Source organism: Alosa sapidissima, chromosome 12 (assembly GCF_018492685.1).
Source record: "Alosa sapidissima isolate fAloSap1 chromosome 12, fAloSap1.pri, whole genome shotgun sequence".
NCBI lineage: Eukaryota > Metazoa > Chordata > Actinopteri > Clupeiformes > Clupeidae > Alosa > Alosa sapidissima.
Genome location: NC_055968.1, coordinates 24063003 through 24089592, shown reverse-complemented (window position 1 = coordinate 24089592; position 26590 = coordinate 24063003). Strand labels below are relative to the sequence as shown.

Below are 26590 nucleotides of genomic sequence, written 5' to 3'. Positions count from 1 at the left end.
GACCTTTGGCTAAAAAAATGGTGTGCATGTGTGTTGTTTGTGTTGCTTGCTTCCATCCTTGAAGTTTTCTTTTTCTGCCCTTTTTAAATTTCTGTATATACCACTCTCTAAAGTATCATTTACCTCAGTATAATTTATCTCGATACAGCTCAGGGTGTTTATTGCACAAATGCACTGCACAGTTTTATATCCAGACATAAAAACATGCACAATATGCATTGTTAAAATCATAGGTTAAAATGCACGAGGGCTGAAACACTGAAAGTATTAGCAGAGAGGGTTAAAGCGGAGCTAGTAATCAAGGATCTTTGGTATTAGACTTTTTAGTCTGTCAGGTTTGTGTGTGTGTGTGCGCGCGTGTGGGTGTGCGCGTGTGCGATGATGGAGGAACGAACAATATTTGGGTCGTGAAAGCTCGGCGGCGCTAGTTTTCTGTAGGACTACTTCTCGGAAGTACCGCTGTCATTCCTGACGCTCGTTGTGTCCTTGTTAGCTTGCAAGCTAACTAATGTCCACCATCTGGAAAGATGATTTGAATTGTGTCTTTACTTTTAAATTAATTAAGGTGTATATTTGTCTACTGTAGCTTATAGCATAATGTTGCGAGCGGGGAATGCGGTTGCCTGGTAAGTTAACCTTTATAACTCCGGTTGGCAGCTTGTCCAGTAATGTTTTAGTTGACTGGCTAGCTTTCTCCTGTCATGCAATTAGATGGGGCGTGCTCCTAAGGACAGAGACCCTGTTATGACTGCATAGGTGCTGTTTGTGTTGATGAGAGTATTTGTGAACGATTTTATAGCATGAACAACTTTCCTGGATATATTACAGGACCATTTTGACAACCATGTAATCTTGGTCATGGTTTCCTGAGCTAATTCTTTATCGAAAGTTAACGTTAGCAGTGGGCTAACCTAAATGACTTCTAGCAACGTTAGCAGCTTCTTGCTACAGCTAACGTTCATGCGTTTTATCCTATGAGGTTAGCTAGCAAAAACATATTATTTGTCACTGTTTTGTCATAAACTGAAATGCTTAGCTAGAGAAGTGCCTATTAATTGGATTATGTGGCCTTAGTAACCATGCAATCTTAACGTTATCATTTTCATGGTTGTAGGCTAACGTTATCTTTAATAAGCCAGCCATTCTCGGTTAACTTTCTTGGATAGTAACGTTATCGCTAGCCAGAAAATTAACTGCGATGCAGCAATGTAAAGTCTGACAGTCTGATATGTTAACATGTGCTTAACATTAATCACTTTTTGTAACCCACAGTGGGCAGGTTGATAACTGCCTGCCGTTGATTTATCGTCTGAAGTGAATTCATAAATACAGATAAGCTAGCTACCTGGCCAGTTATCCAGCTAGAGTAACATTAGCGTCAACGTTGGTCATTTTGGTTGAAACGTAATGGTTTAGGCAGTTGGTAATGGATGGACATGTGTTGTGATTATCGCAAAAATGATTGTATAGTCTTTAATGACTGACACGGGCAACAACGAGGCATTGTTTTCATCTAATTTATGTGTAATGCAGGCATTATGTACAATCAATGTAGCTTTCCTCCGAGCACTTGCCTGTTATGTTTCACTCTTGTCATATCACATGGTGCTTCTGTTTTTTTCCCCATCCTGTTTAGCCTGGCCTGCAGGAGCCTACTGTCTCCCAGGATGGGACTGAGGGTTGGTGTGCCCATCCAGAAGCTTCACCCCTTATCCCGTGCCATCCACCACAGATACACCAATGCCAACTCCCAGAGGACACCACACCGAACTGCTGCCCGCCACTTTACCTCTCTTTCTAGACTACCCCCGCGTTCCTACAAGTACCGATATGGTGGCCAGTGGGGTCATGGCTATCAACAACACCGCAATTTCTGGGCAGTGCGCTTGGCCTCCAGGCTGCTCAAGCTACGATACCTTCTGCTGGGGTCAGCTGTGGGAGGAGGGTACACTGCTAAAAAGGTAAGAGCCATTGGTTAGGTGTTATTGCAGAAGATGTACTAAGTAGTATCAGCCATCTATGTCACTCAGTGTTTCCCATACATTGACTTATTTTTGGCGGCCCTCCACAATTGTCAACATTGACCACCACACAATGATTTTCCAGGTTGTACTAAATTGTGCTTAAATCTGGTTAGCATCATAACCACGCTGTGCTAATTTGTTAAAAACTGTTGTATTCAAGTTAATTCAGCAAACCAACCACCACAAATGGAATTTAATTCTGTGGGAAACACTGTCACTCTATGAGTACAAGTACATCGCTAATAAAACATAGGCCCTGCCTGCACCGTACAGGGAACAGCCATGGATTGTTTGGGCAAAATAAAAACATTCATGTGTTGTGCATAGGGGACTTTTGGAGTAGGTTGAGTTTTAGGCCATGTAAAATGTTGTGGAGTTTGAATCATTTACAGTAGGGTAGGTTTTTATAGAATGTCTTGAGTCAAAGTCAAAATTTGTATGTACATAGTGTGATATGTAAAAAACTGATAGACTGGCTATATGTTTTTTTTCTTGGAAAATGAATGACAAAGGTAGTTAAGTTATCAGCAGGGAATATTACTGCAGGGTTTTTGAATTTTAGTCTTCGTCTACCTGTGCATTTGTTGACTGATGTTTGAATAGCCTGTGCTGTGGAAGAGATTAGAGTGATAACATTTGCATGAGTGTCAGCCCTTTACCACTCCCTCCTAGTGAACATGATGTAATGCTTTGTAGTGGCTCTTCAGTTGCACATTTCACAAGTCTCATGGCAACAGTGTTTAATTCTTACAGTGTTCAACAGTTATGTCACTGACTTATGTCAGTTATGTCAAAAAAATCCCAAGGAACTTTGGCTGATTCTGAATCTGTAAATGCCATAGCCAACAACCAGTTAAAATATCATCATAGACGGAACTTTGGAAGCCACATATCTTTACATGCTATATAGGCCTATCACAGACTGATCTTTATGTTGTCAGATTGTTTTATACAAAATGTGAATTGTCTCTCATTTTCATTTTCAGACTTATGAGGAGTGGAAAGACATGCTGCCTGATCTCAGTGAATACCAATGGGTAGTGCCTGATTTTGTGTGGGAGCTCACTGAACAAATTGACCTAGGTGGGTGTGTTTTAATCCCATAATTGATTGTGATGTAAAACATGTCAGTGTGAAAATGGGTTGGCTCTCATGGCACTCATGTTGTCTTTGTTGTTGCTGTGTGCAGAAAAGCTGGCCAGAGCTCTACCTGATGCTGAGGAGCTAGCCAAGCTAATGCCCGATTTGGAAAAGTTTGGAGAGAACTTTACCTTTCTTAAGGGTCTTCTGTCCACTGGTATGTCATTACATTTGTTTCCATTTTGGTTTAGCAAGATTTGAGGATCTGCTCTGGCTAAATGATTTAATAGCACACATCACTCGGAGCTTTAGGCTGGATCTGTGTTTTTCCACTGACTATCTTTTGTGTTGGGCTTTTCATGTTTGTTTTTAACCAAGATAAAGTTGTTCTTATAAGATCTATTTCCAATACTGCTGTTACAATTATATTATGCTGTTGATGTTGAAGGTCTTATTTAAACATTTGAATACTTTACACAAAAAGAAACTCAATTCTGCGTAACCACCTTGTATTTGTAAAATTCCCAAAATGGCAATTGCCATCAAATTATGAAATGCAGTTTCAATTATATAGCCATATTAGCTACACTAGCTAGGCTGTATGGTGTTAATAGAGTTGATTTGTTTGGTAATGCTGCCCAACAGAGCGGTGACAACATTTTTCTACCTAAGTATGTACATTCAGGCACCAGGTTTAGATAGGCCTACACTTAAAGTTCCCCAGATTCTTGCTGTATCAGTGATAAGCAGTACAGTAGATGCCTCAACTCCTCAGCTCAACCTCCTTAGTCAAGCTGTGACCCATCGTATATTTCTGAAAGAGGTTTTGGCCTGACTGCTTTGCAAATGTGGTTTAAGAACCAGGTTTTTCAGTAGCATGACTTACCATGTCTATACAAACTCCACTTTGTGATCAATCTGACAACACATATTGCACATTACTAATTCTTTATGGTGATTTATAGCTTGTCAGGAATGCACAATAATCTGGTGTTTTTGGTTAAATACACCGAGGCAGAGGTTAAAAGCACAGAAGATTAGGACTATTGGCTCGTCATTCCACATGTCACCTAGCATGACCCTTGACCCTTTGCTGTCATCATATTATTTTGGTTTTCATTCTGTTCTTCCTGTTCTCCCCTCCACGTTCTTTACAGGTATGAGTTTGGTTAGTGAAGTCAATGGAGCTTCTGGTCTGCGTCTGTTGTTAGGTGTGTAAACCCCCTCTCTCAGTCCTCTCTCCTGTCCCGATGCTGTTTGAAAGCTCTCCGCCAATGCGAGGCACCCATGCCTTTAACCCGCGGCCATGGTGCTTGAACTCAAAAGCGGGGGGATGCACAAATGGACATGCCAAATCTCTGCAAACCTGGTCTCCCCTAATTTTATTCTTTAAAAGTTCCCTCTATTGAAGAGACAGAGGCAAATGATTGGCACAGTAGTTTGTCTCGGCTTGATGTAAGACGTCTTTCTGTTTATTGGATTTACGAGCAGTTTTCTCCCTGATGGCCAGTCCTGTCTTTTCTGTGTGGAAAGTAAATATAGTATACCCTACAATGGCAATCAGCACATAATATCACAGGCTTATACTTGGTTAATATTCAGTTTTACAGCTGCTTTCTTGTCATAGAATCAACAGCATAACATACACATTTTTTTGGCTTGAGTTAAGCTAATGCTGATTGGCAAACGATGTTAAAGGAATACTAAAATATATTTTCAGCCTAATCCGTATGTGCTGCATTGTTCTGTCAGGCATTGAAAGATCCTTTTGCATTTTTGGATCTTTGATCTTAAATATGATACCTGCACAGTACAAGGTAGCAGGGCTATTGTAGTATGCTACAAATGCTTCACATAGACATTGGGTTGAGAAAATATGTATTCCTTTAATAGTATGATCTGTGTGGGAATAGAACGGAAGGACTCTTCTCTGAGAGTTCACCAGCATCCTGACCTGTCTTGCACTTACTGTAGGTGGAACGTTCTAACTGTCTTTGTCTTCACATCTTCGACTGTCCACTCACCCTTTTCTCCTTTTTTTTTTGTTGCAATTTTCTTCCTGTGAATTTTGCTTCCTGTCTCAAACCTCTGTCAATTTCTGTCTATATTTATGTTTCTGGTCTGTTCATAAGTGTGTGCATTTCGTTTTTAGTCAATCTGTGGAGTATGATGAGATTCTTCTTTATACTGAGTTGTCAGCTCAGTGGGTTTCATATATTTTTCCTTTAGTAAGATGACAAGGATTTTCCACAGTTTCATCTTCAAGCAAAATGCTCCGCACATCTGTGTTCAGACCAGCACGCTCTCCATTCTATTCTCTCTGGTCTCTCATTGAGCTTCTCCCATTGCCTCTTCTTTTTACCCTTTACAAACACATGGCTTTTTCTCTGAAGCCCAGTGAGGTCAACAGTTTGGAAACTAATGACATTTCATTATGCTAATATAATGTTTCTAAAGCAAATGATCTTTATGTGAGTACTCAAACTCAACTCAAACTCATACTAGCCAAGTCATAAGAGTAGAAGGTCTTCCATAGTGCGTTCAAGGACAATGTATAAATAGTAACTCCACCTACATAAGTACAAGGCAGCTGTAAACACATTCTGTACACATGCCAGACCTGCTTTAAGTGAAAGCTGAGGCTGAATCCTCACTGGGGTGTAGAAATTGACAAGATAATGATACTGTTTACATCACATTTTGACACATTTTTTTTCTCAGTCTTGCATTTGAGTGTGGGTCTGAAAATGGCTTGAAACATAGTCTTTTATTTTTTTGTCTTTATTTCTTTATTTTTTAATGGATATTTTACTTTCCAAACTTTTGATTTTTCTGGGAAGTAGGTGCCAATCAGTTCTTGTGTGGTGGGCATGTTTGGAAATAATAATTGTAATAACTGTTATGCCTTGCAGTATCATAACCCCCTCTCAGTATCTGACAGCGTGTCTTCTGTAGCATACCTGCCACCTGAGCCTGAGGTTGTCCTGGTTCACTGTGTTTTGCCGCAGAAACCCCTGGCGAGTCGGCCCTGAAGGCCCCAGAGGCTCCGGTGGCGGCCGCCACAGCCGCGTCGACAGCCGCTTCGCCCGATAACGACAAGCAGTACAAGAAGGCAAGTATCAGTGCTGCTCCGTCCTGGCTCCATAGTGCTGCTTCTCCATCAGTCACCCCCTGTAGGTTCGCTCATTTACCAAATGAGTGTAACGTTCCCCTGCACTGCATAGCTGATCGTCTCCCTCAGGGCCCTGAACATCCTTATATGACCTAAATGAGTGGTACACAGTGTTTGTATGTGTGGCATTTACCGGTATTATAGTTTTATGTCTTCCTGAAGAATTTTTATGTGAAAAAAACATCTTATGTTTTAAGTTACACTTTGTAAGTCGTTTTTTTGTTAGATTTGGATAGAACTTAAGTATTTTTTTATTGATTGGCTGATTGGTGATGTAGATTTAAAAAAAACCTTTTGACTTTGATAACAAAAGGCTTTCCAATATCATGAACACTTACAAAATGTAATTTAAATGGCAGAGAGAAACAGTGATGGATTTGAACAAACGTTTGAATGTGTCAGTATTTTCCGTTTGCTGCGTTTGAGATTATGCTTTTCCCATAGCTCATGGAGCTCCAGATCACTGCTGGCCGTCTCATGTTCTCCTGGTCGTACTGTGTTTCTAAATGCTTTTTCACCACATTGCATCTCATCTCGTTCCCCCTCTGTGTTCCTACTGTCTGCCCATGGATGTGTCTGTCCTAATGGGTCAAAAGACCATGCTTCCTGCAGGGTAGGACCACATGGGGCCTTCATGTGGTCCAGCTTTGAATGTCTCTATGCTGTAAATGTTTGATATTGCGCCCTCAGCACTGTCATTTTCCACAGCCTCGCCTTTGATTTTGAATCTGAATTGTAGACACCAAGCCCACTTCATTTGCAGGGAGATATTATGACCAGTTGAACATTTAGGTGAAGATGGAGGGCTCCCTCACTGACTTCCAGGCAGAATTAGAAATGCAGTTTTTCTGCTTGTTTTTCTTTGAATAGTCCCACTTAGATACACTCTGGTTTTTAATATTCTGCTTTAAAGATAACCTAGCTTGGCAATACAATTATTCTGATTCTGACTTTACAAATCATTGTATCCCAATTCGTATTTAGTATAATAGTTCTTTGGTTGCTTTACCATGTTTTAGTGTCAGAGAATTGAAAGTGTGAACTTGTGGCGGTAGTGGGGTAGCGTAACGGTTGGGCGCCAGGTGGATTTATCCACCACCACTCAGACAGAGTGAAGATAAACTAAAGTTAAGAAATAATAACTAAATGGCTTTATAAAGCACCACAAAACATTAAATGGTTTTAACTCTAACTAAAAGACTTCAAGAAATGCAAACAGGTGTGTTCAAAAATGGAATATATTGTTCAGGACACACATGAACACCACACAAGCAAACAAATCACCACAACAGCAGCAGCAGTCCATTCAGCCTATTTTTAGGTCAGGCCACTAGGAGGCGGTAGGCGGTAGCCTCGACAAAAATGCAAAAAGGCAAGACGCAAAAGGTCCAAAAACGAGAGGGAAAAGTATCTTCGGTCAAAAAAGACCTCTTCGGCCTAAGGCCACAATAAATTCAAACAGTATGTAGCAGATTAAACAAATTATGCTGCTATTACAAGCTACTCAAGTGCAGCACAAACAAGACCTTTTATTTAGGCTATAACTAATTGGCTACTATAACATAGCCGACTGCTTCAAAGCTCCCAGTGTGGATAAACCAATAAACAAAATAACATTAAATAGCAAAATCACTTAACAAAAGAAGAGCTCTCCAAAACTAGAGCACAAACGTGATTGCTTTCAGTTTACAGTTTAGATTAGATTACAATAAAGGCAGGCCGGCGCCGGAGGAAAGGAAAATGTAGAAATAAAAATATCCCCAAAAGACAAAATAATAATCCCCAGGAAAACCCCTAAGGAAACCCTCCCCAGTAGCCTATGTAATCTATATTCAACTTAAAGTCGCGCCGCTCACGACTAAACAACAAGAGCGCTTTTAAAGAGCACAGGACAACACAGAGAAGTGGGCCAGCTGCTACAACCTCGCTACTGTCGCGTGTCTCCTGCAAACAATGGTAAAACAGTTCTAATGCAAGGAGATCACTGAGCGAATGGAGTGCACACCAAAGGACCAAACAACTCGCACAAAACTACTAGCTTACCCACGTTGCGTGACCCCTGCAAACAATGATAAGACAGTTACAGCGCAAGGAGATCACGGAACGAATGGGGCAAGACAGGCCGACAGGCCAGGAACAACAACTTTGCTGCCGTGATCGCTTGCTGAACAATGATAAAACAGTTCGTTCGCAAAGTGATCACGGAGCTCGGTTTGGACTAGATCAAACACGCACAAAACTCTGAACTACTCGGTGGAGTTATCAACCTGCCGAACAATGGAAAGACAGTTCTTTGAGGCTAGGCAATACTCACGGAGCGTCCGAGACAAGGACCAACCAGGCCGCTCTCACAAGGCAAAACACTCTACCTGTCGTCACGTTCAGCCTACGCAGGGCAACACCAGCGAACCAAACACACAGCAGACGAAACACCGGTAGAGGGAAACGAGAGAGGCGGAGACAGCGCTACCTGGGCTGTTATTTATAGACGCTGACCATCTTCCGTATGTAGCTGCCATGTTTTCATTACATTACTTTATTATAGGGGGTCAGGTTTGATCGCCACAAACTTGTCACTAGACTGCTTTGATTCTGACTGCTAGAGTACTAGGCCTAATCCCAGCTGGTTTTGAAGCAATGCAGTTCATTACACATAAATTGACAGCCTAATGTACCATCTGCCATAAGCTTGAAGCCCTCTGCCCTCTCCTCCCGCCATTCTGCCAGTTACCCGCAGCCAACTTTCTGCTATTTCCCTGATAGATCCCCTCAGCTTTCCTAAGTGCTTGCTTCATCCACAAACACAGAGATTTTAAAGATGAGAGTTTGGCCTCCAGTGCACAGTGATTTTGATTTCGAGCTAGTATTAGTCACAACATGGACCACGGTTACATCAGGGTCTTCAATTCTAGTTTGACTTGTTAGAACATTTTGATTGTGTTGCTTAACGCTATTTTGCAGGCGTTAAGATTCTGCCTTTCTACCTGATATATGCAGCGAGATATGTTTTGTTTTTCAATATGTTGGTGAATGCCATGTTGTATTGGTTGATGAGCAATGTAACCATGTCTAGTGGGGGGCTAGCTGAAATTCAGATCTTGTTTGTCATAATAAAAAAAAGATAAATAAGATATATGATGTGAGCAGTCATAGCATAGCTATTCGCCACTGGCTGAGAGGCACTGGTTGTTGTATCAGTTGTCTCCTCTGCTCGTTAGTCGTATGAAAGCCAATGAAGATTATGGGTATGTAGAATGCAGCCAGCAGACTTTTGAATAGTTCTTGAAGCCTGAGGCTGTCTTCATTGGTTTTTTTCTTGGTGGCAAGACATTTCTGCCTCACACTTCAAGAGACTGATGCCAGTTGTTGGGTAGGGCGTCTACCCTCACCATTGCCTCAAGCTTGGTGGTCGAGTGAGGCAGAGAGTTGTGGTTGGCCCGTTGGTTATCTCTTCTGTCTTGTCTCGCCCTCTCTCTCACTCTGCCGTCCCTTCACAGCAGGGTTTGCTTGGCGAGCTCATTCTCATTCAGCAGCAGATCCAGCAGCACGAGGAGGAGGTCCGAAGGGCGGCGGCGGCAGCAGCAGCGGCCAATAGCGCGCGGCCCGCTCCTGCTCCTGCTCAACCTCCGCCTCCACCACCACCACCACCACCTCCGCCGCCCGAACCCAGCCCAAGCCCGACCCCCACTCCAGCCCCGGCCCAGAGCGCCATCCCCAGCCCAAGCCCCTCGCAGCACAAGCGCAAGGTGAAGGTCCACACCCCTCTTCAGGAAGACCTTTCCCCCAGCCACAAAGCACTAGACTGGACACCGATCTCTCCCTCCTCTCCCAAAAACCTCTGTAGAAAATGGAATAGGGTATTATAATTTTAGTAGAACCCCTAATAGATTTCAGAATACAGCTGAGGAGAACATTCCATCTTCTTTGTTTATCCCCCTCCATTAGTTATTTTGGTGTTCATTTGCCCCGTATGATGAAGGGCATTAAAGGTGTAATCCTTGATTATAATCCATTATACTTCAGCTAAATTCTCATCACTTTCTTCTAACCGACTGTTCAGTGTTTACGTTTAAAAACAAAGTGGCTTGCAAGACAGTGTTTCTGCCAATATACAGGAAGTGGTCATGCTTCAATGTTGCTGGAGAGGGGAATCTATATGTTTAAATATAAAAATATCTTTTGACCACATCAAGGATTACACCTTCAATGGCTTTTGGGTCCCAGAGTACATCCTGTATTTTTACATCTTGCCCCTGTACTTTAGATAAGTATATGTATACCCATATTTTCCATTTGACATTCGGCACACATTTTGGTATTCCATAAAGCTGTGTGCCATATAGTTCCCTTCCCTGGAGAAAGCCCCTACTAAAAATGACGCTGCCCCCCTTTTCTTGCCCTGGAGGTTGTCAGTACTGCATTCTTATACGAACACTGGGAGATAGTAGGCCATATCGCCGGTAGGATGGGGCGCTTGGACGTCAGCTCACATTTCTCACCCACATAGCCTGCCATGCGAATGCACCGCAGAGGTCCTAGCGCTCGTGTGTGGATAACCGTGTGGAGGAGTAACTGCACTGCATGGAGTGGAGTGTCCGCCAGATGCATGGACTGTGGCGCACTAGTAGGCAGTGAGGCGTTTGTTCAGCTCTGAGCCCAAACATCTGAGCACCTCAAGTGTCCTTGTAGTATCCCTGTAGTGACCTTGTAGTGACCACCACCATTGACTTTCCAGTGGATATTAAATGTAAACTTAGTGAAGGGTCACTGTTGCTATAATCTTCGTTGCTAAAAATCGCCTCACTCCTACGCCGCTAGTAATATGTGTGTGTGTGTGTGTGTAAATATATGTGTGTGTGGGCCCCTGTCTCTTGCCCCCCTCCCCATCCCCAGCCTCAATCATTCGCTGGTGCTCTGTAAATCTCCCCATGTCTCTGTCCAACTACATCAGTTGCCTTGCAGGAGCTGAATGATTTTATGAGCTGATTTTTTTGCTGTATCATTTGCCTGTCTCCCCTCTCTCATGTGATCAGTGATAATCAAGTCTCTTTCAGGTCTTTCGGTACCTCTACTCTATGGTGTGATTCAACATTGATTTAATGCGGAGCAAAATTGAATGACTTGAGTGAATCGTTTTTCCTCTCATGCCTTGACTTAATGCCTCCTGAATTGCTCTGTGGGTGTTCAGTGCACATGCTGCTAGCCGTCCGAGAAACGAAACCGAATCATGTTTGACAGGGGGTGGGGGGTTAACACTGCATCAACTTGGAGACTGATCATTGTGTCTGGCTCCATAACGTTGTGTTTCTGGCCGTCTGTCCACCCGCAGCCATCGGATAAAGAGAAAATAGACCAACTACAGGAGGATCTTCTCCGCACTCAGGTGAGCTTCCCATCATCCACCTGAGAGAGGTACATGAGGTACCAGAAGTTGTGCATGAAGCAGAACGTTGTGTTGGTGTAGTCGACAAGAAAAATCGGAAATGGTGTTCCTTTTTAATCCATTCTAAATGTAAACTACTGTATTTCTCACACCTCAGCTGAAGTACCAACGCATGCTCGAGCGTCTGGAGAAGGAGAACAAGGAGCTGAGGAAGGTGGTGCTGCAGAAGGATGATAAAGGCATTCATCAGAGGAAGGTCAAGGTGAGGTCAATCTGCTCACGACGTCTTCTATCATTTTCCATTGAGAGACTTGATTTTCCAAACCCAGTGCCTGTTAAAGTGTCTCAGCGCCAATGTGAAAGAATATAAATGCTGGGGCTGTGGAATGAATTAAAATCGAATTTCAGTTTCACTCGTGACTTCCAACAATTACGAAGACGGCATAATCGAGATGCAACAATTATTTTGCCGTATTCTGTTTTGCAACAATGTTCTTGTTTTGTCTTGAGTTATACACCCGGCGCAGCCCATTGCTAACTGTTGTATAAACAATATTTTTTAAAATTCATTTAAAAAAGTATTCAGTATTTTTTTTAAACTCTGGATGGTCTTTCCAGAATCATTGAGTAACGTGTTAAATACTCATGACTTCAATATTGAAAATAATTATGATTATGATTATTTATATCATTGTTTTTATTTAATAATGATCATGATTTTTGCCACAATCAAGCAGCCCTAATAGATGCATGTACTTTTTTTTCCCATTTCTCCTGCAGAAGTCTCTGATTGACTTGTACTCAGAAGTGCTGGACATCCTTTCTGACTATGACTCCAACTACAACACTCAAGACCACCTGCCAAGGGTAAGTGCACTCTCTATACTCCTACTGCACATGTGGTGTTTGGGTTGAATATTAATAGACGATGAATGCCGTGCGGAAATGGATTTGTTGTTAGCAAGTGCTGAGATCCTAGATTTGACCAATCTCCCATTTTTGTTATAGATAATGTCAAGAAACACTTCCATAGCAAACTTTGTTAGATTATGATAGAGTTTGAAGAGTAAGGCACAACTGGATTGGGGGTTTCATAGCTTGGGACTTTCTAAACAATATCAGAATTCAGAAAGTCGTAGGTACCTCTATCCCAGGCTGGCTTTCACCAGGCCTTCTAATGTTGCTGATGCTGTGTAATGTCAACACACACCGGCCTGGTCCTCCTGCCCTGACTAATGAGCTGCTGTGGGACGTACTGTATGCTGTTAGGTGGTGGTGGTCGGGGACCAGAGTGCCGGGAAGACCAGCGTGCTGGAGATGATCGCCCAGGCCAGGATCTTCCCCCGAGGCTCGGGCGAAATGATGACCAGGTCGCCTGTCAAGGTGAGATAATGGGAACCAGAGCTCGGGCCCATGGTCCAGGACCACCATGATAAATGAACTCCAATACCCTAAAGTCCTGTTCAGCGAGAGACGTGGCGGTCCACAGATGGAACAGATGGGTTGTAGTCATCATTTTGTATGGGGAACTGATGGTCTTTATGGATGGGCACCATTAACTGAATGTTTGTAGTGTGTTGGAATGTTGTTGTTTGCTCTGTTCTAGGCCTTGTAGCCCCCACAACATTACAGGGGAATTCAGACTTGAAATGGCACAACGACAATGAGTGAAATTACAAGCTGAAAGCTTTTTGAAAGCTTATTTGTACAAACCGATCCTGTGTATATATATATATATATATATATATATATATAACACCATATTTTAATCAGTCACAGATGTCTAAAAACCCACGCCCACTGGCGGCGTCTGACGTGTGTCAAGTGATGCCAAAGTTTAGAACTCCTTTACAAGTTTGATGACTTTGGTGTCTGATTCATGCTCTTCCTTCAGGTGACCCTCAGTGAAGGCCCTCACCACGTGGCCATGTTCAAGGACAGCGGCCGAGAGTTTGACCTCACCAAAGAGGAGGATGTAAGTGTCAGTTAGAGTTTGAGCTCACCATTTCCTCTGTAGTTTCTAAGGAACTCTTCAGCTGTTGCGTACTACACACACACACACACACACACACACACACACACACACACACACACACACACACACACACACACACACACACACACGCACACACACACAGACTTAAAACACATTTGGGTTTGTTTACATAGACTTGTTTCATACAGGGGTTGTGTGTGTGTGCGTGTGTGTGTGCGTGTGTGTGATGCTGATCTTATTAAGTGGTGTGTCCTCTGTTTGTCTGCAGCTGGCTGCCCTCAGGCACGAGATCGAGCTCAGGATGAGGAAGAGCGTCAAGGATGGCCAAACCGTCAGCACGGAGGTAAACACACACACACACACACACACACACACACACACACACACACACTGACCAGACACACTGACCCAGTCCTCCTATACATCAGTCACATATTTAGACAGTGACTCACTCATCCGCAGAGTCTCTTAAAGGGACAGTTTCCAACTCTGTATCTATTCTGTCACTGTTATTCTCACTTGTTATTCACATGTCTTGCTTTTTCAGTGAACGTGCAGCATATCACAACTCCGCACAGCTGCAAACAAACCAAATCCTTGTCATTATTTAACAGTAGTTGTATTTTACATGTGTGCTAATTGAGGGATTTGCAATTATGTGTTTGTGTTACAGACAATTTCTCTAAGTGTCAAAGGCCCAGGAATCCAGAGGATGGTGTTGGTTGACCTGCCAGGTGTTATTAGTGTGAGCACACGCGCACACACACGCACACATACACACCGCACACACACGCACACATACACACCGACACACACCGACACACACGCAAGCACAGACCGAGAGATACGTAGACAGATTATTGTTGGAGAGCTGAAATTTCTTTTGTGTATGTGTTTGTGTGTGTGTAGACGGTGACCGCAGGAATGGCAGCAGACACCAAGGAGACCATTTTCAGCATCAGTAGAGCGTACATGCAGAACCCCAATGCCATTATCCTCTGCATTCAGGGTAGGACCTCTTACCGTGTGTGTGTGTGTGTTGTGGAGTATGGTAGCATTACTGTTCAGAAACTACCAAGCCAACTTTTAGAAGGTCAGTGTAGAAGTCAAAAACACTGACCTGGTGAATTACAAACGTAAGCTCTCATTCATGAAGCATTGTGCTTGGCTGTCCCTTCTCAGATGGTTCAGTGGATGCCGAGCGCAGCATTGTCACGGACCTGGTCAGCCAGATGGACCCCCAGGGCAAGAGAACCATCTTTGTCTTGACCAAAGTCGACCTGGCCGAGAAGAACCTGTCCAGCCCCAGCAGGGTGAGCTGGACGCCTGGCTCACCGAGCCACACACACACACACACACTATTAACACCTCCAGCACATGACTGGTGCTCAGTGCTGAGTGGCCAGCAGAGGGAGCTCTAAGACTGCTCTCAGGGGCTCCCTGAGGTAATCTTTGCAAGCTCTGTGTTGCTGTCTGATGGATGCTGTTCAGACACAGACTAAAGTCACAACACACTTGCTTTTGTTCCTTTGTAGATTCAGCAAATTGTTGAAGGCAAGCTGTTCCCAATGAAGGCCTTGGGATACTTTGCTGTGGTTACTGGCAAAGGTAAAGGATACTGTTGTTGCATTTACAAAAGTTTATATGTCTGAAATAACTATTAGCAACAGTCTGAAAATTAGAGTCATTATTTAATGTGGTTATTTTCTTCTTCCAGGAAGTGCTGGTGAAAGCATTGACTCCATTAAAGACTACGAGGAAGATTTCTTCCAGGGCTCCAGACTATTAAGGTTTGAACCCAATAAACGAATCTAGCAAATACCTACAAGAGCACACAAGCAACATATTCAAACTTCTTCACTGATGTATTCAAAACATCACCTCCTGCCTGCTTGTGAACCATGCACTCTCTGATTGGCTGCCTGGAGTGACCGGCGCTGTGTTGTGTTGTGCCCAGAGACGGCATGCTGAAGGCCCACCAGGTCACCACCAAGAACCTGAGCCTGGCCGTGTCCGACTGCTTCTGGAAGATGGTGCGGGAGTCCGTGGAGCAGCAGGCCGATGCCTTCAAAGGTGAGGTGAGGGGGGGATGCACAGACCCACATGACCTCCACTGACCTGAGGCACAGGTCATGTGGGAAATCAATGGTCAGAGGTCCGCAGCCCTCAAGACAGTCAGAAGCTGTCTTTTGCTGCTTGTCTGTGATCCTGTGCCTTATAATGTCCATACTGTGAATACCTCTTATGTTAACTTATCATAGCTTGTCATTTTTTACATGTTGTATGTATGGGAGAGGAGGCTTAAAAAAGCAAATGTCACTTTAGGGGGACTTGCCAGCACGTTTTGTGCACAGTTAAGCAAACTGAGAATTGAGCTCTGTTGCCCAAATCAGGCCACACAAAAGGTACTCCTTGCTCTAACTACAGCTGCAGCTGCCTCTCCATAATATATCTCTCTCACACACACACGCTCACATACACACGCACACACATACTCAAACATGCATACACACACTGACACACACACACACGAATATGGCACATACACACACACACACACGCATACACACACACATGCACATGCACACACACACGCACATCAGACACACACGTCAGACATACACACTCTTTCCACAGACCTCACCTCAGTCCTCACTTGCGCTCACCTGGCGCAATGTGTGGTGTCTCACCACCAATTACCCAGCCTTACCTGGCAGTGGCTCCACCATCGCGCGCCTCGCAGGAGAGGCAGATTTATGACCTGGTGGGCGTCCGCTCCTCTTTCCCATTGTGTGAGAAGTATCGATCGATCGCTAGCGCGGCGCCTGGGGCCGGACCAATAACCAGAGCAATTAGCGTCAGCCCGCCTGTGTGAGCCGGGGTGTGGGAAGCAGTGAGGATGGGGGGGGGGGGGGGGGGTTGTTGGGTGGCGGGCTGCCAGACTCACGCCTCGCGGCCAGTGGACTACGCGTTGGTCTGAGTTGCACCGTGCCATCCCAGGTCGCGCTCACAGCTGGTCCTTAGTGTGTGTGGCCCATGGATGGGCCTCAGCTCAGTGGAACGGAGAGAGAAACATTGACACTGAGGAGGAAAGAAGCTTCTAAAAGCTGTTGTTTATAATTTTATATAACAGCGAAGCCAAAGTGTTAAGGATCTCACAACTCAACACTTAAATTCAGGCTCACAGAATTCTGTTTCAAAAGTTCTTATCCTTAACTTTGAAACTTAAAATTACCTTTTCGGCTGTATTTTCTGCTTTTAGTTTTTTGATGCCATATCGACAGGAGTATGTTGTGATATAAAGCGATATTGATGTTTTGCACACAGCTCAGCTGTGTGTGTGTGTTTGTGTTTGAGACAGTGTTATGATGCTAACCGACTGCATTACCCTCTTTCTCTCTGTCCTCTGCGCTGGGCAGCCTCTCGCTTCAACCTGGAGACGGAGTGGAAAAACAACTACCCACGCTTACGTGAGCTGGACAGGGTGAGTCCTCTCTCTATCCTCATTTCATTAACTCTCAGCCTGGTGTCTCTCTGGTTGTGGCCTTGCGGCACTTAAACAGTAACTGTGATGTGATGTGATGCTCACTTGCTCTCCATCTCCACCGCCCCTAGAACGAGCTCTTTGAGAAGGCCAAGAATGAGATCCTGGACGAAGTGATCAGCCTGAGTCAGGTCACGCCCAAACACTGGCAAGTATTCTTTCATTTGGAATACCACCCATCCGTACATTCAACACACACACACACACACACACACACACACACATAATGAAATATACATGTACACATGCATAGGAACACACACAGCCCCCTCCTCCACCCCCCCCATCCTCCCCCACACCCAATACACTCTCACACAATCAAAACAATGGAAGTAAAGGAAGCACAATTCATCACGCTCATTTCCAGCAAGCCCTTGACCCAAACAGCGACCAATTACCTCCACCACTCTCACACTCTGTGAACTTCACTGCGAACTCACACCACACATACAGTAGAGCCGAAGCCTTTTTAGTGTGTGTGTGTGCGCGTGTGTGCGCGTGCGTGTGTGTGTGTGTGTGTTAGAGAGGCGTTGAGAATGGGCCCCAGAGGGAGAGGAGCTTAAGTGGAATAGATCAGAGGTGCAGCCGCGGCCCCGGCGAGCTCCATCAGGCCCGCGCGGATCAATGGCATGATAAATGGGGCCCGGGTCGGCCCGAGCCGGCGCCCGCGCTAGTTGGTGTTATCAGCGCAGCGCCGTATCGACACGTGGCGGCCGAACAAAGCGGCCAGGAAACAATGAAATATGAGCGCGACGTTATGATAAATGGCTGCCTTGACGGTCGCCGGCGGGGGAAACTGGGAAGCAGCTCTGCTGTTGCCATTGTCACCCAGCAGCCTTTCTAGCCAAAAGACCCCACCCATCTGCATATTGGCCAGGCTTCAATATGTGTCTGAATGCTGATGAAGCCTAAAGGTCTTTCCCATCAATTAGGCTCCAAGCCAGGAGCCTACAGCAGGGAAATGAGATATAGGTGAGGGCTATTGTTTTGGTTTTGGGGTCATCAGAAACAGACAGTCTAGATGGCCGAACCCTAATTGATAACCCTTCGAGCATAATGCTCTGAAGGAAAATGGCCGAAAGCACATGTGGGAAGAGAGGAGGTCATGTGACTGATGTTCTTTCCCCCTTCTTTTCATTGACCTTTGGACCTGTGCAGGGAGTCCATACTGCAGAAGAAGCTGTGGGAGAGGGTGTCCACGCACGTCATTGAGAACATCTACTTGCCGGCCGCCCAGACCATGGACTCGGGCACCTTCAACACCACTGTGGACATCAAGCTGAAGCAGTGGACAGACAAGCAGCTGCCTCACAAAGCATTGGAGGTAATCTCCTCAGAGGTCCTGAAGCCAATTGGTGTTGCTTTATATTTATTGTATGTTTTGAAGTTTTTTTTTTTGTTGCCATTTTTATGTCCACAACTATGATGTATTTTAATTGCTTAATCCTTATTCTCTATTTATTAATAGAGAAGCCCCCACTTTACTTTTAATGGTGCATAATTAATTGCTCACTTTTTAGGACAGAAGAGGGCTTTTAAAATGACCGAGCTGAATCGGAAAAGTAATTTCACAATGTTACCAGAAAATAGTTTTTCTTGCATACATAGTCCAGAGTCATGGGTTCGGGTACATGTACACGTGTCTGATGTGGTAGACTGATTTTTAATTTGGGTGCGGGTTGGGTTTCGGTTCTATTTTATGCGGGTTGGCTCCGGTGCAGAATTGAATTATCCCTGCAGTCAGAAAAGGGCTCGAGTGAGGTTTTAAGCACGGCGGGTAGCCTAGGCCACAGGCGGATGCAGATTTACCAAATCGGACCCGTGCAGGACTGACATAGTCTGTATATATATCATGCTTTAATGTGCATTTCTTTCATTCATGTGTCCAAATTGTTGTTGATTTGTTAAAGGTTGCCTGGGAGACGTTGCAGGAAGAGTTTGCACGCTTTATGGCAGAGTACAAAGGGAAAGACCAGGATGACATCTTTGACAAGCTGAAGGAGGCCGTCAAGGACGAGAGCATCAAGAGACACAAGTGGAACGAGAGGGCCATGGACAGCTTGGTAAACACGTCAGCCCTCACAACAACACACACATATCAGCCAAACTAGGACCTTGTTTACCTTGGCTTCAGCTGCTTGAATTGGAGTATTCCATTGAATGGAGGTCAGGCCTGTGGACACTTAATAGATATAAATAAATCTATGCACCAATAAATAGTGCATGGGTCCCCACCAGAGTCCCTTTGCATAGTGGCCGATGTCTCCCAAAACCGCATACTAGCATATGAGAAGTTTTCTCTGATTTGTGCATCTTGCTATTCATACTGTTGAATATTTTGACAGTCACCTTCACATGACACTTATTTGCTACTCCATGTTTTGTGTGTGTGTGTGCGTGTGCGTGTGTGTGTGTGTGTGTGTGTGTGCATTTTCAGAGGGTGATTCAACACAACGCCCTTGAGGACCGCTCTATCACAGACAAGCCTCAGTGGGATGCTGCCATCCAGTTCATGGAGGAGACTCTGCAGTCCCGCCTCAAAGACAGTAAGACCTGCTAACTGCTCTCGTACTCACGCATCATTGGCCCACAGTCCACAACCATGTGACCAGATCATATAGGTCTGAGCTGGCTCAGAGATGACATGTTTGAGTGTTTGCGTTACTGTTGTAGTTCTAGGGCCACCGTTTCAGACCCAGTTTTATCCTCTTCACTGAAGAAACGTAACCACTAAGTGAGCTCTGCAAGCACCTATACAAATTGCATGTAGCTGTATGGGGTGTCAGTGGCTTTTGATATGTTTTAAATGACTTTAAAGGGACACCAGGCAAGCCTGATGTTTTTTCTCCCCCTTGCTCGGTCTGAAGCTCTTTTCCTTTTCTTTGCATCTTCCATCAAGGGTTTTCACTGCTTCTTTGCCGGCTCTGCCATTATACACACGTTTGCAACAATTTCTAGTGTTTCGTTAGCCTGCCTCTGTGCTGTAAACTGATCCTGCTTCAGTCGGCGGGTACGATACACTGAACTTGCAAGCAGGATATTCTGCCTACAGGCAGTAGGGGCGGGCAAGAGAGTCTTCATTCGCCCTGTAATGAGTCATTTAACCATATACCGACTTACGTAGATGAGTAATTAACACGAAAACATTGCCTGGTGTCCCTTTAAATGTGGAAAAGTAAGCCTCTTTAGTTCATGAAAGTGAGAGTGTTGGAGTTAGCTGCATAAGTCTTAAAAGAAAGCCATCTGATGGGTAACCATGTAGTCATGTAGAGCACTGAGCCATAGATTTGGAGTGAACCACACTTTCAGTTACTGTACATGCCGTTTCCTTCCTTCATACTGAGTCTTGATTCTTCTGTCCTCTCTGTGTGTCCATCTCCAGCTGAGTCTGTAATTCATGATATGGTGGGACCAGACTGGAAAGAGAGGTGGATGCACTGGACAAACCGCACGGGAGACCAGGTCAGTCAAGGGGAGCACTCCCTGTACTTCTTCCCTATGTGTGAGACTCTGCAAGTATGGCCACAACAGCAAACAAAGCATCTTAAACTGAAAGTACAGAATCAAGCAGAATGGCAGCTTTCTCTTCCTTTGAGAAGTATAATCTGTTCACTATGAACACTAGGCTCTGGTTAGTGGGATTTTAGGCTCCATAGTTTATATAATACAGTCTGATTTATAATAGTCTTGAAGTGACTTAAGCATCTCTTTGGTGATTTTGTGTGTGTGTGCGCGCATGTGTGTGTGTGTGTGTGTGTGTGCAGCACATCCGCAACGAAACCAAAAACGAGCTGGAGCGCCTGCTGAAGCTGCAGGAGGACCACACAGCCTACCTGGCCAACGACGAGGTCACCACCGTACGCAAGAACCTGGAGAGCCGCGGCGTTGATGTGGACCCTGTGCTGGTGAGTGCTGCTCTAAGCAGACTAACCTGAATGCTCCTTAAACCATTGATGATACTTTGACACCCAATTCAAACATCTCACACTTGAAAGCCATTGTATAAGATCTGAAGTCGGTTATTTTCAGACACCATTTCCTGTCCCTGTTCCACCCAATCAGCTACAAACATCTGTTTGACTGACAGGCTGGAGACTCACTCCATGACTGAGCTTGTTATTCGTTAAAGGCTAAGCCTGATGTTTGTGAGGCATCAGAAGGGAATGTCTCTATTGTGCTGCCCAGACTGCTTTGTTACCCTGGGTTGCAGAGGTTGCTGGGAATTCATGTGCTCTTTCAAGCTAGCTTCAAAGAAAAAAAAAAAATGATATTAGAGCCTCAAAGAGTCCAGCTGAGACTTAGACGTCAGTATGTCTCAGTCACTCAAAGAGGTGTCTTTTTGGATGTGTCGAGACCCTGAAACTGCTCCCAAACACCTGATTCATACCTGTGCCCTGAGTGACTCAAGTGTGTCACGAGCGCCTCGGGAGATCTGGTGATAACCCTCTCATGTGACGTGCGATCACACACGTCAGCATCACTCCCCCAGAGGAGCTGTCACCGCCATTGGCTGGAGAAAGAGAGAACCCATGTTCACAACCTCACGCTCACCGACGTCAGGGCTGACTCACTCACAAGGAGGTGTTCTCTGACTTCCACCACCTCTCCCCCTCCCCCTCTTCTCTTCTCTGACATTCTTTTTTGGTTCCTCTCCTCTAACAGATCAAGGACACGTGGCACCAGTTGTACCGACGCCACTTCCTGCAGAAGGCCCTGGCCCACTGTAACCTCTGCCGACGAGGCTTCTACTACTACCAGAGACATTTCGTAGACTCTGAAGTGAGTCCTTAAGAGTTTGCTCTCTCTTCTCGAACTCTGACCTAGCCAGAATTTAGGCCAACATATATAGTACATGGCTCACCTTTTGAGGACCGAACTAAGTAATACATTTTTTGGAATGTTTGTGTGTTATTTGTGCTTATTTGATGGTCTCGCATGTCTCTGTGTTTATATCTCTGTCCGTGTGTGTGTGTGTGTGTGTGTGTGTGTGTGTGTTTCAGCTGGAGTGCAATGACATTGTGCTGTTCTGGAGGATCCAGCGCATGCTGGTCATCACTGCCAACACGCTGAGGCAACAGCTCACCAACACGGAGGGTATGTCGCCACACAGCGCTCCGCGTCACACAGCCCACGCCACACCGCTTTGTAGTGGTCTCGGCACATCGTAAAGCAGGACTTCACACAGACGTGTCCTTTACTTAGACTTCAGCGGAATGATTGAATCAACACATGGCACCACGTCTTGTGTGAAATGGAGCGGAATAGCCATCTGCAGTGCAGATTAGTAACTGACAGCGTGTTTTGTTTGTGTATGTCCATGTTTTGTTGATGGTTGTGGTTGTGTGTATATATGCTTAATGTGCGTGCATGCGTGCGCGTGCGTGTGTGTGTGTGTGTGTATATGCACATATGCTTAATGTGTGTGCGTGCGTGCGTGCGTGCGTGCGTGCGTGCGTGCGTGCGTGCGTGCGTGTGTGTGTGTGTGTGTGTGTGTGTGTGTGTGTGTGTGTGTGTGTGTGTGTGTGTGTGTGTGTGTGTGTGTTTGTGTTTTGTGGTCTGTGCAGTACGTCGCCTGGAGAAGAACGTGAAGGAGGTACTGGAGGACTTTGGGGAGGACACGGAGAAGAAGACCCAGCTGATCACCGGCAGGAGAGTTCAGTTGGCCGAGGACCTCAGTGAGTCACACTTTCTCTCTAACACACACACACTCATACACACACACACACACACACACACACACACACTTTCTCTCTTGCGTACACTCTGACCAAAAGCAGACCTGCACTGAGTACACCATTAGGTTTCAACACACTCCAGTGAAAACAGACCAATGCCAAGCACCATTCCAGTGTAGGCACACACGCGCGCCCACACACACACACACCTACCAAAACAAGACCCTCATCGGCAAGACCACCAGGGTGTTCTTGTCCTGGCACGCAGCGGTTGTGAATGTCACCAAACAGTCCACACTCAGATCCCATCTCCGCCTGGGTCAGTATGTGTGGATCTGTTCCCGACAGAGGGCTTTCAGCTGTCAACATGAATGTTTTCCATGGCATTGCTAAGGGCAAAACTGAAAACTTTGTGGTACAGAGCTCTCTGGCTTTAGTTTTTTTTTTTTTTAAAGAAAAAGATATTCAAGTTTCAACCAGCAGGTGGCAGTGGAGCTCAACAAACCCTTTTCCACTGGCCTCCAGTGCGCCGTCTGTCCACTGTGTAGCTGACAGCGGGGAGTCCCTGCTGCGACAGACTGAGATCGCCTCTCCATCTCCCATGCTGTCATGTGGGGAGTCGGTCACTGAAAGATGACTCGTTCGCTATGTATGTGTGCTAAAGACCTCAGGCGTCATGTGAGGCAATCTCCTTCCAGTACTCTTTCATTTGAAGTTGAGCTCCTCCATATGGTCTGTGTTTGTAACAGAACTTCAGACTAATCTGATTTTTCAATTCAGGTTGTATCATACAGGGCAAATGTTGCTCTTATTTCAGCTGAGGCTGTATTTCCTTCATATGTGGAAATGCACAGCTAATATGCATAGAATCTTTCTGAGTTCTGCAGGATCTGTCCATCAACTCTAGTCTTGCTTGAACACTGAATTTACTGGAAGTCTTAATCAGCTGCTTATCTTGGTGCACGCAGACCACCTTCTCTCCATCTGTTAATTATGTGATCATGGATATCTCTCTTTCTCTGGCGTTGTGTAGTGCTCCCTTGTGTAATTCCTCACTTTCTCCTCTCTCAACCTCTCCATCTTGCTCTATTCCTCTCTCTCTCTCTCTCTCTCTCTCGCTCTCGCTCTCGCTCTCCCTCCCTCCCTCCCTATCCCTTCTCTTCTCTTCTCTCCTCTCCCCATCTCTCCTGTGGGGCTGGAGTGTTTAATTACTGCTCGGACAGGAGAGAGGTGGATGGAGGGGAGAGGGGTGCGCGTTAAGAGCTGCTGGCTGCAGGCGGCGTGCCCCCTGTCATGTCCACTGCCTTGGAAACTGTTAAACAGTCAGGCTGATTAAACCCGCCATTTGGGCAAGCCCAGACTTGTGCCTTTGTGCACACACACCTACATACACAGACACACAAACCTATGCACATTAACATTGTGCTGTTATTACACGATGGCGTGGGGAAACTTAACGACGCCTCAGTGCAAACAAGATTTGGTGTGTGTGTGTGTTTAGACAGTAGGAGACTGTGGTGTTCTCCTCAGTGGTGACTCCTCTGTGTGTGATGGAGATGTTAACAGCTACCCACTCAGACAGCTTAGAGGGTGGAGAGCTTGTTGACGTTATCAAGGAGTTTCTCTTTCTCTGTGTCTCTCAGCAGCATGGCCATGTGTCAGCTGGTTAGAGTGAGTGGACTGGCATGCCTGTGTTGACTGGAACTGAATGTTGTTGCTGTGCATGATTTAAAGCCGTACCTGCCTGTTCTATAGAATTGTAGTATTATGTGATTGATGCCAGTCTTAAATGACTACATACTATAAAAGTTTGTAGAGATTGAACTCACATTTTGATTGTTATTAGACTGATCAATGTGAGACTGTCAGACAAGGTGTAGTACTTAGGTATGAGCTACACCAGGCGCGTAACTGAAGCGTTCCGTTCACGACGGTCTATTTCTTTCGAACGTACGCCCCACTGTCACGTCTGGTGTAGCTACTTCCATTGATTATAATGGAAGCTAATTATTGCAGCAGACGCAACGTGAACGGAACGCTTCAGTTACGAGCCTGGTGTAGCTCAGCCCTTATGTGTGAATAATAGGATTGACTGAACATGCCAATGCGGTGGATGTGGAGATACTTTACTCGGTTGTCTTAAACGTACGGTCTGTGATTCTAACCCTATACAGTTGTGGTCAGACAGCTCCTCACGGTCCTCTAGCGTTAGTCCACTCAGTGGACAGCTCGAACACTCTGCTGTTCAGGCTCAGTAAATGGGAATACAGTGACCTGGACCGGGCCACAAAAAGTTCCAGCCAATCAACACAAAGTATGATAAATGGGTTGTAGTTTGATTGGCCGTTGGCCGTCAAATCCCAACCTTTTGTTAAACCTAAATTGTGGCCGACTTTAAGGCATCTTTAAGTGCCGATGGACATGAATTTCACATCAACGCTTTTCTAACGAGACCTTTAGCTTGCTCAATAATCCATCTCAACAGTAGGTCACTGTACTTGGTACCTCTGTCAACATCAATAGAAATGGGACAAACAACCTTGCCTCCGTATTGTTATCAGCTGTTAGTTGGAAACCGCTAAACTGTCACTAATTGCACTGGGAAGCACAATGGGTGGCAGGTGGCTGTGTGAGTGTGTGTGTGTGTGTGCGAGCACTGGGCAGAGAGGGCCAGTGTTTGCCCACAGAGAGTGGCTCCATTCTCCCCGAGACAGCCCCATTTTCCTGGGGTCCCCATGGGGAGCTGGCGCTTCACCGGTCACCGCACACAAAACTCTCGCTCTCTGTTTCCCTTTTCTTTCATTTTTTTTTTCTTTCTCTCTCTCTCACTCTCTCACACACTCTCTCTCTCTTACTGACCTCTCATTGCCCACTGTTCTAGAACAGAGGACCAAGGCTGCAGGCCTTGGTGTGTGTGTGTGTGTGTGTGTGTGTGTGTGTCAGATGCTGACGCACAAGAGTACACAGTTGACCCAAGCTGAGGAAAACACAAAGGAGTTCTGACCTCCTACCTCTCCAGCAGTTGCCTTTATGTCAGTGCAGGCAAGCCCGGGCATGTGTGTGTGTGTGTTTGTGTTTGTGAGTGTGAGTGTGAGTGTGTGTGTGTGTGTGCAGTGTGTGTACTGTTTCCTTCACTGTTGCTAGCGCATGGAAAACACTTGAGCTTGGCCGGTATTGATGTTAAGCAAGGGGCAGATTGGGAGAGGAGGGAGGGACAGAGGGAAATGATTAGAGAGAGGAAGAGTGGCAGCAAGGAGAACAAATAGAAGGGAAGCGGGGGAAAAAGCAAGGCCAATCGGACTCCTGCTAATTGCTCTAACGCGAATAATTGAATGAGCACGAGGGAGACGTGCTGCCGGTCTGCCTTTGTTATGTTTCACAGGCACAGACAAACACACACACACACACACACACACACACACACACACACACACACACTCTCTCTCTCTCTCATGCTCTCTTTCTCTCTCATGCTTTCTTTCTTTCTCTTTCTCAGTGTCTTCTCTTTCTCAGTGTTCTCACACTCTTGGGAGCTTAGTGAGTATCCTTCTCTCTTCTCTCTGACTCTCTCTCTCTCTCTCTCTCTCTCTCTCTCTCTCTCTCTCTCTCTATATATATATATATATATATATATATATATATATATATATATATATATATATATATATATATATATATATATATAGCTACTACTAGTACCACAAAAGTGTACAATT

The 26590-nt window shown here is 45.2% G+C and overlaps 1 protein-coding gene across 7 annotated transcripts in view; it reads left to right on the top strand.

Annotated features, from left to right (window-relative positions):
- The first annotated feature begins 418 nt into the window (after positions 1-418).
- Positions 419-26590, top strand: part of opa1 (OPA1 mitochondrial dynamin like GTPase) — a 43574-nt gene continuing 17402 nt past the window's right edge. Inside the window, exons 1-29 of one of the 7 annotated variants that reach the window (XM_042056597.1) lie at positions 419-626; positions 1637-1961; positions 3011-3107; positions 3214-3321; positions 4262-4315; positions 6113-6216; positions 9774-10022; positions 11606-11659; positions 11817-11921; positions 12440-12526; positions 12929-13042; positions 13554-13634; positions 13924-13998; positions 14329-14400; positions 14565-14664; positions 14838-14968; positions 15191-15263; positions 15373-15445; positions 15613-15728; positions 17075-17139; positions 17271-17347; positions 18358-18523; positions 19110-19262; positions 19637-19745; positions 20582-20661; positions 20964-21104; positions 21862-21978; positions 22200-22293; positions 22764-22878. In XM_042056597.1, the coding sequence (XP_041912531.1) occupies positions 598-626; positions 1637-1961; positions 3011-3107; positions 3214-3321; positions 4262-4315; positions 6113-6216; positions 9774-10022; positions 11606-11659; positions 11817-11921; positions 12440-12526; positions 12929-13042; positions 13554-13634; positions 13924-13998; positions 14329-14400; positions 14565-14664; positions 14838-14968; positions 15191-15263; positions 15373-15445; positions 15613-15728; positions 17075-17139; positions 17271-17347; positions 18358-18523; positions 19110-19262; positions 19637-19745; positions 20582-20661; positions 20964-21104; positions 21862-21978; positions 22200-22293; positions 22764-22878 (3164 nt within the window). In that variant the 5' untranslated portion in view covers positions 419-597. Of the gene's footprint in view, positions 627-957; positions 980-1636; positions 1962-3010; positions 3108-3213; positions 3322-4261; positions 4316-6112; positions 6217-9773; positions 10023-11605; positions 11660-11816; positions 11922-12439; positions 12527-12928; positions 13043-13553; positions 13635-13923; positions 13999-14328; positions 14401-14564; positions 14665-14837; positions 14969-15190; positions 15264-15372; positions 15446-15612; positions 15729-17074; positions 17140-17270; positions 17348-18357; positions 18524-19109; positions 19263-19636; positions 19746-20581; positions 20662-20963; positions 21105-21861; positions 21979-22199; positions 22294-22763; positions 22879-26590 lie in introns of those variants that run through there. The other 6 variants (XM_042056595.1, XM_042056594.1, XM_042056596.1 and 3 more) reach the window with 6 other exon arrangements.